The sequence below is a fragment of the Piliocolobus tephrosceles genome, chromosome 16 (genome assembly GCF_002776525.5).
Source record: "Piliocolobus tephrosceles isolate RC106 chromosome 16, ASM277652v3, whole genome shotgun sequence".
NCBI classification, from domain to species: domain Eukaryota; kingdom Metazoa; phylum Chordata; class Mammalia; order Primates; family Cercopithecidae; genus Piliocolobus; species Piliocolobus tephrosceles.
The window spans coordinates 30,064,541-30,078,735 of record NC_045449.1 but is presented as its reverse complement, the minus strand read 5'-3'; the positions used below and the strand labels follow the sequence as shown (position 1 = coordinate 30,078,735).

General features: G+C 44.7%; 1 protein-coding gene across 5 annotated transcripts in view; it reads right to left on the bottom strand.

Moving 5' to 3' along the window:
* Positions 1 to 5,168: 5,168 nt before the first annotated feature.
* AP2B1 (adaptor related protein complex 2 subunit beta 1) overlaps positions 5,169 to 14,195 on the bottom strand; it is a 140,024-nt gene continuing 130,997 nt past the window's right edge. For 3 of the 5 annotated variants that reach the window (XM_023190821.3, XM_026447590.1, XM_023190822.3), the window contains exon 22: positions 5,169 to 7,959. In XM_023190821.3, coding sequence (XP_023046589.2) covers positions 7,885 to 7,959 — 75 coding nt within the window. In that variant the 3' untranslated portion in view covers positions 5,169 to 7,884. The remainder of the gene's footprint in view (positions 7,960 to 14,195) is intronic. The other 2 variants (XM_023190825.3, XM_023190823.2) reach the window with 2 other exon arrangements.

The following is a 14,195-nucleotide window of genomic DNA, read 5'->3' as shown; positions in this document are numbered from 1 at the left end:
AAGGGTGATCACTCTCACCCTTCACTGACGCAGTGAAAGGCAGAGCTGGCTGGCACAAAGCAAGGTCTCCCCTGCCAATGGGTGACCTCCATACCCCTAAAACTACCATAGGTCTCTTCTCTCCAGAATGGGAGATACCAGCATTTGTCAGGATTGAGGGCAAAATCACCCAGGTATTTATTCTAACACTCATCATCGTCTAACCTTTGATGATCAATGTCATGTCATAATCAATGTCATCACTGATAGGCAACCTCTATTTTGCCGGTGTGCTACGAGCTTTGCATGCATCCTCAGATTGAATCCTCACAATTCTATGGGGTAGATTGTTTCCCCCACTTCACTGATGAGATAGTTGAGGTTGATACGCTTGTTTCACTTAGATGTAAAATGTGAATACAAAGATTGAGAGTCACTAGCTGAGCAGTCACTGATGAGTTTGGTATGAGGCTCACAGTCCGATGTGAGACCAAAAGCAGATATACAACATTAAAATGTGCTGTGTGCAAAGTCAAGGTTCTGCGGAGGGCAGGGGAAGTGGGACAACTCATTAGAGGAGTCACTGAAGCTTCGCAGGAGGTAACTTTCAAGGAAGCAACCTTGAAAGAAGTAGATTTTGGGGGCTGGGTGGAGGGAGATTGTAGCAGAAGAAAGCTACAGAAGTTGGCTGGGTGCGGTGGCTCACCCCTGTAATCCCAGCACTTTGGGAGGCTGAGGCGGGCGGATCACGAGGTCAGGAGTTCAAGACCAGCCTGACCAACATGATGAAACCCCGTCTCTACTAAAAATACAAAAATTAACCAGGCATGGTGGTGCGCACCTGTAATCCCAGCTACTTGGGAGGCTGAGGCAGGAGAATCACTTGAACCTGGGAGACAGAGGTTGCAGTGAGCCGAGATCAGGCCTCTGCACTCCAGTCTGGGTGACAGTACAAGACCCTGTCTCAAAAAAAAAAAAAAGAAAAAGAAAAAAAGAAAGCTACAGAAGTCAAGAGCAATTACACAGGCTTGAGAATTGAGTCTGGGAACCAGATAGGAGCCCACAAGACTGGAAGCATGGTGGGTGAAGAAGCCAGCGGTTGGTCACAAAGGTCCTGATTGACAGGATGAGGAGTTCAGATCCAGCCCTGTGCTGGACAGGAAGTCATTGATGAGGGTTTTTTTTTTTTTTTTTTGAGACAGGGTCTTGCTCTGTCACCAGGCTGGAGTGCAGTGGCACAATCTTGGCTCACTGCAACCTCTGCCTCCCGGGTTCATGCGATTCTCCTGCCTCAGCCTCCAGAGTAGCTGGAACTACAGGCGCGTCCCACCACACCCAGCTAATTTTTGTATTTTTAGTAGAGATGGGGTTTCACCATCTTGGCCGGGATGGTCTCAATCTCTTGACCTCAGGTGATCCGCCCGCCTCAGCCTCCCAAAGTGCTGGGATTACAGACATGAGCCACTGCACCTGGCCCTATGGAAGAGTTTTAAAGCAGGGAAGCGCCTGATCAAGTTGCATTTTAGAGCCTCCAGGGCAGGAGGAAGAGCAAGACCATGAGAGATATCCCAACTGTTTTTACCCCTGGGACCCTGCATCCTCCACTCTGACCTGCTATTGCCGTGTGCTCCCAAACAGAACTCAGTTTTCCTCCACACTCTGACCTCTGCATTTTGGGCACCCTCCCAATTTCTCCCTTCCTTCTCCTGTTCAGTCACAGAGAAGAATGGGTTTGAGCCTGGGCTTCAGTATCAGACAGAGCTGGATTTCAATCTTGGCTCTGCCACTTGCTATTGTAAAAGAGGCAAGTAACTTGAAGTCTATAGTCTCATTTATTAAAAGGAGTGTGATTAGTTGTCCCTCACTGTTGTTGACAGGGTGTAGATGAGCTGAGGTGTGTAAAGTCCTTAACACAATGCCTGGCATGTAGGAAGTCTCAGCATGGGGCCTTTATTTTTTGCCTTTTTTAGGGGCACGCAGGCATCCTAGGGGAGGATGAGCATCACCGTGGCACAGCGGTTCCAGTTATTCTAGGTAGGCTCCCAGAGGGTTGGCGTGGAGGTATGAAAGGACCAGGGCAGCAGCTAGAAGCAAGTATAGGGCTGGAATGAATTTGGCTTCCTCCTGGAACACCACTTTTGGGGAGAATAAATCAGATTTTAACTGGCCCTGTGGGCTCACATGGGGTCGCTAAGAGCCTCTTGATTGCATCACTTATCCCTCCACTGTATCTGAAAATCTCTAATCCTCACCCTGCCTGAGGATCCCAGGCTTTATGTCTGCTTCCCCAGGCTGTGGCCCTCCATTCCGAAGGTGGACTAGAAGGAATAAAATAAAATACACTGGCGCAATGGCTCATGTCTATAATCCCAGCACTTTGGGAGGTCAAGGGGGGCAGAATACTCAAGCCAAGGAGTTCAAGACCAGCCTGGGCAACATGGTGAAACCTCGTCTCTAAAAAACATACAAAAACAGCCGGGCGTGGTGGTGTGCACACCTGTAGTCTCAGCTACCTGGGGGGATCACTTGTGCCTGAGAGGTCAAGGCTGCAACTGCACTAGGGAAGCACAAAGCCACAGGTTAATTATGGGACCTCATACGGCCTTCAGTGAAAGGTCATTTAAAGGATTATTTTTATATAAAAAAGCAAACAGCAATTCTATCTACATAAAGTGGAAGATTTGCCCGAAGTTAGGATACAGATGTCATCTTGGTTTGCTGAGAGTCACTTTGGCCTAAGAGCATGCACCCCTAGGGGCCTGTTCACTCTCCCCTATCATTAGGAGCACTTTGATGGGAACATGTGAAAACACTCTGCACTTGGGTCTGACCTTGAGCCTCAGGTGGGTCTGGCTCAGCTGAGGATGCCTGTTGGCTGAGGTGCAAACTCAGGGAGCAGACACATGGGACTGCCTGCAGTAGCTGAGGCCCACACACGAAGTGGGATAGAAATGTCAAAGACCCAAACCTGCCTACCTCTGCCCCTGCTCCATCATAGCTGAGGATCCTGAGCTTTTAGAGGCTATTTGGCCAGATCCTGGGGTTTCCGACCATAAGTGAAGAGTAAATGAAACAAGGGAGGGTGAGCCAAAGGCTGGACTTGAGCATCATCCTCTAACATCTACCCAGTGGGAGAAGTGGGATGAGTGGAGTAATCCCAGCCCCAGAGCATTGAGAAATGATCCCAGAGATGGCAGTCTTGTCTCAAAATGATACTTTTGGAAACAGCCCTTGCAAGCACTTTTCCAGCTGAGAATCTGGGTCTAACCAACCCCCAAATTAGCCTTCCCTTTGTTGGCAGCATCAAGCACGGCAGGGCATAAAGCTAAATGAGAAACTGAGATGGTAAGTTTGGAGCCAACTCGGAAACTTTTCAAGAAACATCCTTGTTGCTAATAACATGTCTGAGGGCTGGTTGGGATTCTAGGATTAGTGTTCAGGAGATAGAATTGGGTAACAACGGGGGAGGTGTGATCTTTTCCAAGTGCCATACCAGGTATTAAAATAAACAGGCTCTTGCCTCCTGGAGCTGGGGGTGGCAGGGAAAAAGAATCTGGGTCTAAGCAAAACCAGAAAAAGCATTAATGCATGAAGTGGGAGTAGAAAGCCCAAACCTGCGAGTCCTCAGCTGTTTTCTGACCTCAGAAACAATGTACCTGAGATCTCAGTTGTTTCCTAGTTGTCACTTCACAGGCAGAGAAAGTGTAATCTCAGGTAAGTCTGGGACCAGTGTGCTCTGAACATACTGGTATCCTGGGGGCTTAGCACAGTGGGATGTGGCTGAGAGCAGAGGTAGGAGAGAATCTATTACAGAACCTCCAGTGGACGAAGGAGGAAGCTACAGTGTAGTTCTAAGGACGCAGAGAGGGAGTCAGAAGACGTGGCTCTGCTACATCTCATCTGTAAACTGGAGATGAAATTAAATTCATGAGATAGGTAAGGGAATAAGCTGGTATTGTACATATGAAAGTGCTTTAACCATTTTTCAACTGCCACAGAACATGAGTATTACTGTAGAAGAGGAAGTAGGCGAACAGGTGTGAGCCTCTGGCAGTGATTCTTGACCTTGACTGCAAGTTAGAAAACACCTGGGGAGTTTTAAAACATGCTGATTTCCCCAGGTCCCATTCCAGACTGAACTGAACCATGTCTTTTTCGAAAGTTCTCCAGGTGACATTAATGTTCACCCGAGTTGAGAGCCTCTCCTTGAGGACTTTCCTTGCCCAAATTAGCGTCATTCTTAACTGGCGACCCCGATTTGACCCCACTCTCACCAAGCATGTTTCCTATTACCGCCAGGGCTAACTGCAGCCGGGCAACATGGAGACAACCAGAAAGTTCCTAGCTGCCAAAGGCAGTTTGCTCATGGAGTTTGGACATCCAAGTAATAAAGGCAGCTACGGTTGCTGAGCACCCACCAAGTCCCAAATGCTGCAGAGTGCTTGGTCTACACTCACTCTAGTGGTGAGAGAGGTTCAGGGACTTGTCCAGGGGCATCTTGGTGTTCATTCCAGCCTCTTCCCCCAATTCCAGGCAGTGGGAGATCTCTGCAGCTGTCAGCTTATCAGAACCTAGGCTTGGGGGGCCTCCTGTCTTGACAACATATGGGTCACATGCCCCCAGCAACACAAATGCAGGCCTCTAGTCTTGGAACTCCCTGGGAAACTTGTTTTAAAGCAGCATTAATTCCATTTGCTTGGGAATATGCAGGCCCTGAGGCCAGGTCTGAGAGACTTTTGTAAGTTGAGAGATGATTGAGACATCCTGGGTAATAAACTGATGAGCAGCTCTGCCACATTCCTCTCGCCCTGGGTCCTGCTGGCTGGATGCCAACTGACAAGTCAGAAAAAGGCCCTGTGGCTCTGGCTACTGCCCCTGGGACCATCCGCCTGGGGCCCCAGCAGGGGAACTGCCAGGACAGACAGACTGGCTCCTCTGAGCACTCCCTGCCTGTAGAGATGCCTGGAGTCGCAGAGTGGTTTGGGGCTTGGTCCAATGGAGCCTCCAGGAGGTATACGATTCTCTTTCAAGTTACTTTTAATTTCATGTGGCTGAATCCCTGGGAGGGCTGGGGCAGTCAGAAAAGTTTTAATAGAGTGGTTATGAATGTTCTGTCCCTCTCTGGCTGGCTGTGTTTTCTCCTAGAATGTCAATTCTGGGGGGAAAAAAAGTACGTATCACAAATTTCATTTTGTGTAAATGTGAGTTTATTGACGAAGACACAAGGTCAAGCTTCCCCCAACCCCCACCCTCCCCAAAAACAGGACCCAACAAGAACAGAGGAATGAGAAGCATTCTTAGGGCAACATTTCCCCCACCCCCCTCCCCATTTCTTTCCAGAGTCTCAAGCTTCACAACACAGACACACAGAGCAGGCTTGGGTGAGGACAGACACTCAGGGAATCTCTGACCAGCAAAAGAGTTCTGGGTGTTTGCTTCTCCTGCCCATTGTATGATGCCAACTGACATTACAAAGACACACGCAGGCAGAGGAGGGGGATGCAGGGCAACCTCCACCCCACTTCCCTAATTTGGCCAAGCTTGGAATGAGCCAAGAGGGAAGCTGTGGTGGAGGCAACAGGTTCTGCCCCTCAGGAGAGGTCCTTTTATGGGAAGTAGAATTCCTCCCTAACTCTGCTCAGGGGTGTGATGGGAGGCGGCCTCCCCAAGGAGTGCAGAGTTCATGGGTTGGCTCAGTCAGGTCAACTGAGAATAGGAGCTGTTATCCATCACTGGTGGGGAGGCTGACAGAAGCCTTGTTTTGGGGGTTGAGGGACATATTCTGGTAGGAAATTGTGTTGTCTGCTTGCCCTGACATACTTTTCCTTCTGGAATGATAGTTTGCTTTGAGATGAGAACACTATTTGCAGTGTGAACCTTCTTCACTACTTGTATCCACTGACTCCAGGAATAAGTCCCAAGAAGGGAACTTTACCAACCTGCTTTTCCACCCCACACATCACCGACCTGCCCACCTCCCACATACAATCCTGTGCTGTTTCCTACTGCCATGTGCTTGAGGGGTGGTGTGCAAGGGATATATTTCCTCCCTCCCTCCCCAAATATTCTTCTCTTGGAGATTCTCAAAGTTTAAGAAAGTGCTTTGGGGGACCACTCCCCACAAGCTTTGCAACTGGTATGAAGCAGGGTTATTTCAGACATGAAATAGGGGTGTGGGGTAGTTTTGCTCTTGTTTTCACGATTCCTCCTCTGAGTCCAGTGAGTTAGGTCTCAGTCCAACATGAGGCTCGTGGAGCCTGAAGTGCCCCAGATTTAAGCAGGGCATCTGAGAAGAACAGTCTTAGTCAAGGACCCTGAATACTGGGTGCCAGGCAATGCAACAAGTGCCCGTAGATCAAACAGTATAACACTGCTAAACAGGTTGGTACTTTGGGCATGAAGCATTCTTTGAAAAATCATATCCAATGTGTTAAGGGGGGTAGGGGGAAGATTTCATATCCCCCAGTCTTTTCAGAGATGACAGGAACTGCCTGAACCTCTGGGATGATGATCTTAATATGCCCTGCAGCCTAAGTATCATTAAGAAAGAGCAGATCAGAGAGCTGAAGGGATAAAGAGCATTTGCGACATCTCTAAGCTCACTTCATCTCTGCACCTATTCTGCTGGCCTCAAAGAAGTGGGGCTCCAGGGGCATATAGGAAACACCGGCTATGCCTTCATTCTGGCATCTGGCTTTACCTTCAAGTAATTCAAAAGATACTCAGCTGCCACCTGATGCCAATAAACAGGGTGTCAAAATCAATATGGAATATGTGAAGAGCCAAAAAGTAGGCACAGAAAAGGCAGGAGAAGGCATTAGGGGAAAACGACAAGAGACAGTCCTGTGGTGAAAACCACACTGACGGGGACTTGGGAGACTCAGTCTCGGCTCTGCTACTACACAGCTGACAGGCCTTGGCAGTGACCTTTGTGCCTTTTATCTTTCTCCTTTGTAGAAAAAGAGAGTTGGTAAGTTATTACTCTGTTTCAACTCTAAAAGTAGGATTTTAGATTTGAACTGGACCTGAGAAATGCAGGAGAGGGGGTGAGGGGACAGCATCTAGGTTCTTGTTCCCCATCTCTACTCAAATTCCTGAATTAGTGGGATTAGCAGGTTTGTTCAGGGGAAAGGAAAGGAGTAAGGTGTAACTTCTCTCAGCTTTGGTGCTGACAGGCTCTATAGTTTTTGCACCCTGAGACATCATTCAAGAAGATCACCGTTCCCATTTGCAGAGCAATCAAATGAGATTATGATATGGAAAGGGGGAAACACGAAGGCTTGGCCAAGGAAAAGGAGTCTGGAGGGAAAAAGAAAAGCAAACGAAAATCCAAATGACCAGGGATAAGGCTATCACAGATAAGACAACCCCTCAAAAGCTAGGGCAGGTAACTGCATCTCTGCCTCCAGGACTGTGTGGTTAATGACAGTCATTTCAATGCTTTCTACCGGTTGCACTACTCCCTTGGTTTCTCATATGTACAAAAGTATAAAACAATAAAGTGCAGTGTTTCAGTGACACTTTTCCTTGCTTTAATATTTGTTGTCTTTTTCTGCTTTTGAAATGAGCTCTCAATTACAAAATACCAAACTACACTCAAAAGAGGGTGTACAAAAAGCCAGCCATTGGCACAGCATGGAGAAGCCCACAAGTAAGGACAGATAGCAGCAGCAGGTGGCAAGAGGTGGGAGGTGACTGAAGCAGTGGTTACAAATGTTCACAGGAAGCTACAACTATCCAACAGGTTGTGCCCTAATGTTAGCACAGGTTAGACTAGTTACTACCTTGCTGGGTGGCCTCAGTGTGTTTGGGTTCAGATTCTACACAGCAATACAATTTCTTCCAGTTAAGAGTTCTTGGCTTGCACTGATCACAGCATGATTGAAGGGTACTGGACCAGTCTTGTTAGTTTTTCAAAATGCTGTCGTAGACCTGATAGATGTACTGAGAGACTTCAGGAGCTCTACATTTCAGTGACAGCTGTTAGGAGAAAAAGGAGATGGAAGATTAGTACAGAGGTTGGCATTAACTCTAAACGTATCTAAGCACTCAGTTCAAGAAAACTTTTGACACAGTGGGAGAGAAACTTCTATCACAGGAATAGCCAAACAAAGAGATTATGTCAATAAGTACTGTGGGTTTTAGCATTTCGATTTAATCAATATCGAGTTGTGCTGTGCTTCTACCTCCATTCCATGTGGGTCTGTAAGATTAGGAAATAATCCATACTAAAAACACCAAAGCCACTGACTGCAGAGGAACAGCTGCTCTAATGCTTTGCTAAGAGTTATAGAGATTATTATTAAATGAAAAGGGAAGGGCTAAAGCCCTTAACTTGTTGATGGTCATTTCAGCTGCCTGCCTCCGTTTCTCAGTCTGACAAGAGGATGGCTATATCTCAGTCCCAACTTCAGGAGGATGTACAATCAATCAAGTGAAATAAAACCATAAACTAGGTAGGTCCAAGGTATTAGTCCTTTCTGTATTATGAGGAGAGTATACACCCCTAAGAGGGAAGACAAGTACATGAAAAGACACTCACTTAGTGTAACCCAACCTTAATTCACGTCAACAGCTTAATCTTTTATTTTCTGCCTCTTTAGACAGGCAAATCAGACACCTCTGATACCCCCTACCACCCCCTCTTCTTTTAGTCTAACGAATACCAAATTAAACATCAATATTAAAAAGATCTTAATGGTGAATATTGAGAATTTCACTTTGTGAGTCAGTAAGGACAAAATTTATTTATTTATTTATTTATTTATTTTTGAGACGGAGTCTTGCTCTGTCGCCCAGGCTGGAGTGCAATGGCCGGATCTCAGCTCACTGCAAGCTCTGCCTCCCGGGTTCACACCATTCTCCTGCCTCAGCCTCCTGAGTAGCTGGGACTACAGGTGCCCGCCACCACGCCCGGCTAGTTTTTTGTATTTTTTGGTAGAGACGGGGTTTCACCATGTTAGCCAGGATGGTCTCGATCTCCTGACCTCATGATCCGCCCGTCTCGGCCTCCCAAAGTGCTGGGACTACAGGCTTGAGCCACCGCGCCCGGCCAGGACAAAATTTAAACCCAGATTTAGAATCCTAATTGTATTAGATTAGGCAGAATATTATTAACAATAACATAGGCATGCAAAATGCACTCTAGAACCAGAAAATTTAATAGCTATATATTTTATATTGCTGACATCATTCCTCTTGTTAATTAGGGCAGGTCAACAAAAATTGTCTTGAATGATGTAGCACCATGAGATTTTAGACTATTTTACCTCTTTATTCTCTTATTAGAGACTAAGGACAATTTAACATAGTGCAAAAGGTAAAAATATCTTTGAATAAAAGGTCAAGAAGGTCTATCTTTGATAAAAGGTCAATCACGAATTTCCTAAAAACTAACAACCTAAAAAGTTAAAGTAAAATTTAAAATGCAAAAAAAAAAAAAAACCCCAAACCAAAGAACAACAGAAGATATTCTATTGATTTACAGCTTTAATATTCAGTCTCCAAGGCATTCCCAAAACTGCTGCTTGGTATTAGTCAGGAAGACAATTCTGATAAATGTGAAAAAAAAAAAAAAAAACAAAAAAAACAACTAACTTAAGAACTAACTTTCTATATATAGAAAACAGCTCCCTACTTTGGTCCAAGTTGCATCTTTAGGCATTTCCTTGACTTTCAAACTCCCTATTGAAGGAATTCTTTTTTTGAGACAGGGTCTTGCTCTGTCACCCAGGCTTGAATACAGTGGCATGATCTCAGCACACTGTAACCTCCACCTCCCGGGTTCAAGCGATTCTCCTGCCTGAGCCTCATGAATAGCTGGGATTACAGACGCATGCCACCACACCTGGCAATTTTTTTTTTTCCTGTATTTTTAGCAGAGATGGGGTTTTGCCATGTTGGCCAGGCTGGTCTCGAACTCTTGACCTCAGGTGATCCACCTGCCTCAGCCTCCCAAAGTGCTGGGACTATAGGCATGAGCCACTGCGCCCAGCCTGCAGCAATTCTTGTACCTCCTTCTCTACAGCCTTCTCTACTGCCAATGTTGTGGAAAATTCTAGTGGGAGAATATGTGGGTTCAGAAATGGAAGAGAAGAGGAATCTAAAAAGAGAAACAACAGCTTAAGAGAGTTAACTCCCAGACTAAAGAGAGGTAGTCCCCAAATACTCCCCCAAAATACTATCTTGTATTTTTCCACATCTTTGTAACAATACTTGAAGTTCCTCCAGCTGGAGGTTCATTTTTATGTTTATGACTAGTAAGGAAATGTTGCCTTCCTCAACAACGGCTCAAACTGCCAAGGCTGGCATTGGTGGGGAGTCATGGACTGACCAGACCCTAGGCCCTGCGCATTACAGCTGGTCTTTGGAGGATGGGGAATAAACTTCCTCTGTCTCTGGACTCTTAATATCCACACCTCCCCACTTCTACCTCCATCCCAGCCTCTGACAAAGTGTCAAGTTTATTAAACATAGCTAGGACTCTGGGTCTCACTTTGTATGGATCCTAGGGAGAAAGACGCCTTCCCTGGGGCTTAACTTTCCAACTGCTAATTGCTTATGTGACATGTCTTTAACATCAGCCACTCAGGAATCCAGTCCAAACTAGACATACCAAGGGCAGAAGAGTCACCAGTCCTGCTTAATTAACGTTAAGGGGCTATGCATCCACTTTTGGCATATGGTATGGAACATACACTGCTTCACGTGGGACAAGTTATCTTTCAGGTGAGGCTTACCTACTTACAGAGATATAGCCTCACCCTTATAGGAAAAGGATAAACCTATCTTGTTAATAAAATACAATAAAAACTGGGGTTTGGGGAGAAGTGTCTTATTAACCCCTCTTAGGAGACTAAGGGACCATCAGTCTGTCATACATTAGTGCTGGCTCAACCAGATTTCTTTCTTTTTTTTTTGAGACGGAGTCTCCCTCGTTGCCCAGGCTGGACTGCAGTGGTGCGATCTCGGCTCACTACAAGCTCCACCTCCCGGGTTCATGCCATTCTCCTGCCTCAGCTTCCCGAGTAGCTGGGACTACAGGTGCCCGCCACCACGCCCGGCTAAATTTTGTATTTTTAGTAGAGATGGGGTTTCACCGTGTTAGCCAGGATGGTCTCGATTTCCTGACCTAGTGACCCGCCCGCTTCAGCCTCCCAAAGAGTTGGGATTACAGGCGTGAGCCACCATGCCCGGCCTTCTTTCTTTCTTAATACTTAGCTCAGATCAGATTAATAGTGTAATAGGAACTTAGGGTGATGAAGGGAATGGATCAGAATGAATTTAGAGTCTGGGGTGCCACTTAGGGGAACAAATTAGACCTATTTGTCAAGTGCTATGATGGGAGATTTAGATGGTATTATGGGCAGAGAAAACCTAGTCACCAGATAGGATGAAGAATAGGAAAGGCGGCAAGGAAGTATAAACAAATTCATCATTTAAAAATATGGGGTTGGAGGGGGCCGGGTGCAGTGGCTCATGCCTACAATCCCACCACTTTGGGAAGCTGAGATGGGAGGATTGCTCGAGGCCAGGAGTTTGAGACAGCCTGCACAACATCACTCTCTCTCTATATTATACACACACACACACACACACACACACACACACACACATATATACATAAAATAAAAATATATGGGACAAAGGAAGGTGGGTGTGGCTAAACCATGAGGACAGAATCTATTTTTTTAAACTTTTATTTGCATTTATTCCATGCTGAATTTATTCTCAGGCTATACATTTGTGTTTTCTTCAGTTTCTTCTGGGATATCTTTTTCTTCCCTGCAAGGCTCTCTTCTGGTTTAGGAACAATTTACTCTTTTTCAGTAAGGATTATTTCAATATGTGGCAGGAGAGTTTATTTTTGGGTTAAGGTGACCTGAGCTCTGTAAGTTCAGCAACATATCCTGGGGCTTTGTTCACCTGGACATGCTCAATGACCAGAGAATCTGCATCTAAACCCTTAGGGTCAGCATTACTCTTTGCCTTTTTAAGCGTGTACAGCACAAATGTAGCACTCTTTTTGGGCTACCTATCATCCTGTGCCCAGCCCCTCTGTTTGGCTTAGGCACACCTACCAACTCCATTAGAATAATATGGAATGACACACATTACTTCTATAAAGTGACATCTTTCAAGTACTTGGTGGCTATTTGGATATGCATACATTTGATGGCCTGGGCACTTCCACGGGTGTTCTTAAAGTGAACATGAAGATTTGAATCTCTTGCTTTGTATGATTTTAGGGGTTTTCTAGGCCAACTGAACAGAAATCATCTCAGGCCACTTACAGGAAGAGCTCACTGTATAATTTCTTTTAAAAAATATTTTTTAATAAAAATGGGGTCCTACCATGTTGACCAGGTTGGTCTTGAACTCCTGTCCTCAAGCAATCCTCCCATTACAGCCTTCCAAAGTGTTGGCATTACAGGCATGAGCCACCACACCCAGTCACTGTATAATTTCTCACAACTGCATATGACTTTACAATTACCTCAAAACTTTTGTTTAAAGGAGAAAATATTCTTCAAAGGGTGAATGGAGAAACTGTGGTACATGGATATAGTGAACTATTACTTGGCCATAAAAAAGAACAAGCTATGGATAAATGTAACAACTTGGAAGAATGTTATGAGTATTATGTGTGCAAAAAACAATCTTAAGAGGTTACATGCTACATGTGTAATTTAAACAACATTCTAAAAATGATACAATTGTAGTAATGGAGAAAGGCTGCCAGGGGTTAGGGCTGGGGTGAGAGTCTGACCATAAAGGTATTTTTTTTGTGTGTGGTGACAGAACAAGTCTGTTTCTGGACTCTGGCAGCAGTTATCAAATTGATACATGTAATAAGAGTTCACAGTACCAATCTCCCACCCCCAAAAGTAATGTAAAAACTGGTGAAATGAGAATAATGTCTATAGTTAATTATTATATTGTAATAATATCTATTTCCTAGTTTTGAAAATGTAGTATAGGTGTGTAAGATATTATTATTAATGGGGAAAACTGGTAAAAGAGATGTAGAAACTCTTCTGTTCCATTTAAAAAATTTGTTAAATCTTTAATTATTTCAAAATTAAACATTTTTTAAAATTTTAACAAACTATCTTTAGGACAGTGATACCAAGAAGCTCTTCTCAAAATCAAGAATACGGTGTTAAGAAGAGTGTCAAGAAACAACTGAATTCTAAACAAAACTCACCTACCAACAAATTACATGATCTTGAACTAGTCACTAATCATTCTTAGCCATGGTTTACTTATCTGCAACCTGGGAGTAATCATGCTTCTTTAACCTAGCTGAGATGGAAGATTATATATAATAAAATAATGGACAGTAAGCAAAAAGAAAAAAAGGAAAACACACACACACACACACACACACACACACCCATATACAAACTTTTGGCAAATTTCTAGAGAGTAAATGGAGTTATTCTCCCCTCAACCCTTTCTTTCTTCCAACTGAGACAAGGTCTCACTATTGTTACCCAGGCTGGTCTTGAACTCATGGGCTCAGGTGATCCTCCTGCCTCAGCCTCTCCAGTAGCTGGGATTACAGGCATGTGCTAACTTGGTTTTATAGTAAAACTTGTCCCTCCAGAAACAGCACAGAGGGGTTTTCCTTTCTTGGGAAACTCAAGATAAATGACAGCGTATGTTACTCTTCAAAAAAGATGAGACTGGTGGGGGGCTGGGGAGAGCAGCACACATTTTATGAGGGAAGCCTGAAGTTTTTCAGCTCGTAAGTGCTTGGGCAAAAGTCTAACTTGACAGGCCTCAGGAGCAAGCGTGTACACATACATATACACACACACAGACACCCCCCACTACTCCCACTTACTTCAAGGAAGGAAACTAGTGGGAAAAACACCAAGAATTATCAGTTCTGGATGGTACTATTCCCTTGATATATGCTAGTGAAAACAGACTTAGCTGTCAAAATTAAGGAACGGGTCACAGACTTTTCTCAGCTAAATGACTAAAAGGCTCCCTTAAGCTACTGACTATTCAGCTTCCTCAGAATTAAACAGCTCCCTCTAAAACCCTCAAACACAACAGAGGAATAAGATATTTTTCCCATCCCAAGGGTTTTTTCTTTACTTTTCAAAATGCAGATGACAAGCAGCATTCTATTGGGAAATTGCATTTTACAATAGCAAATAAAATAGCATTTTAAAATAGCCTAGTCCTTGGGTATCAATCTTTGC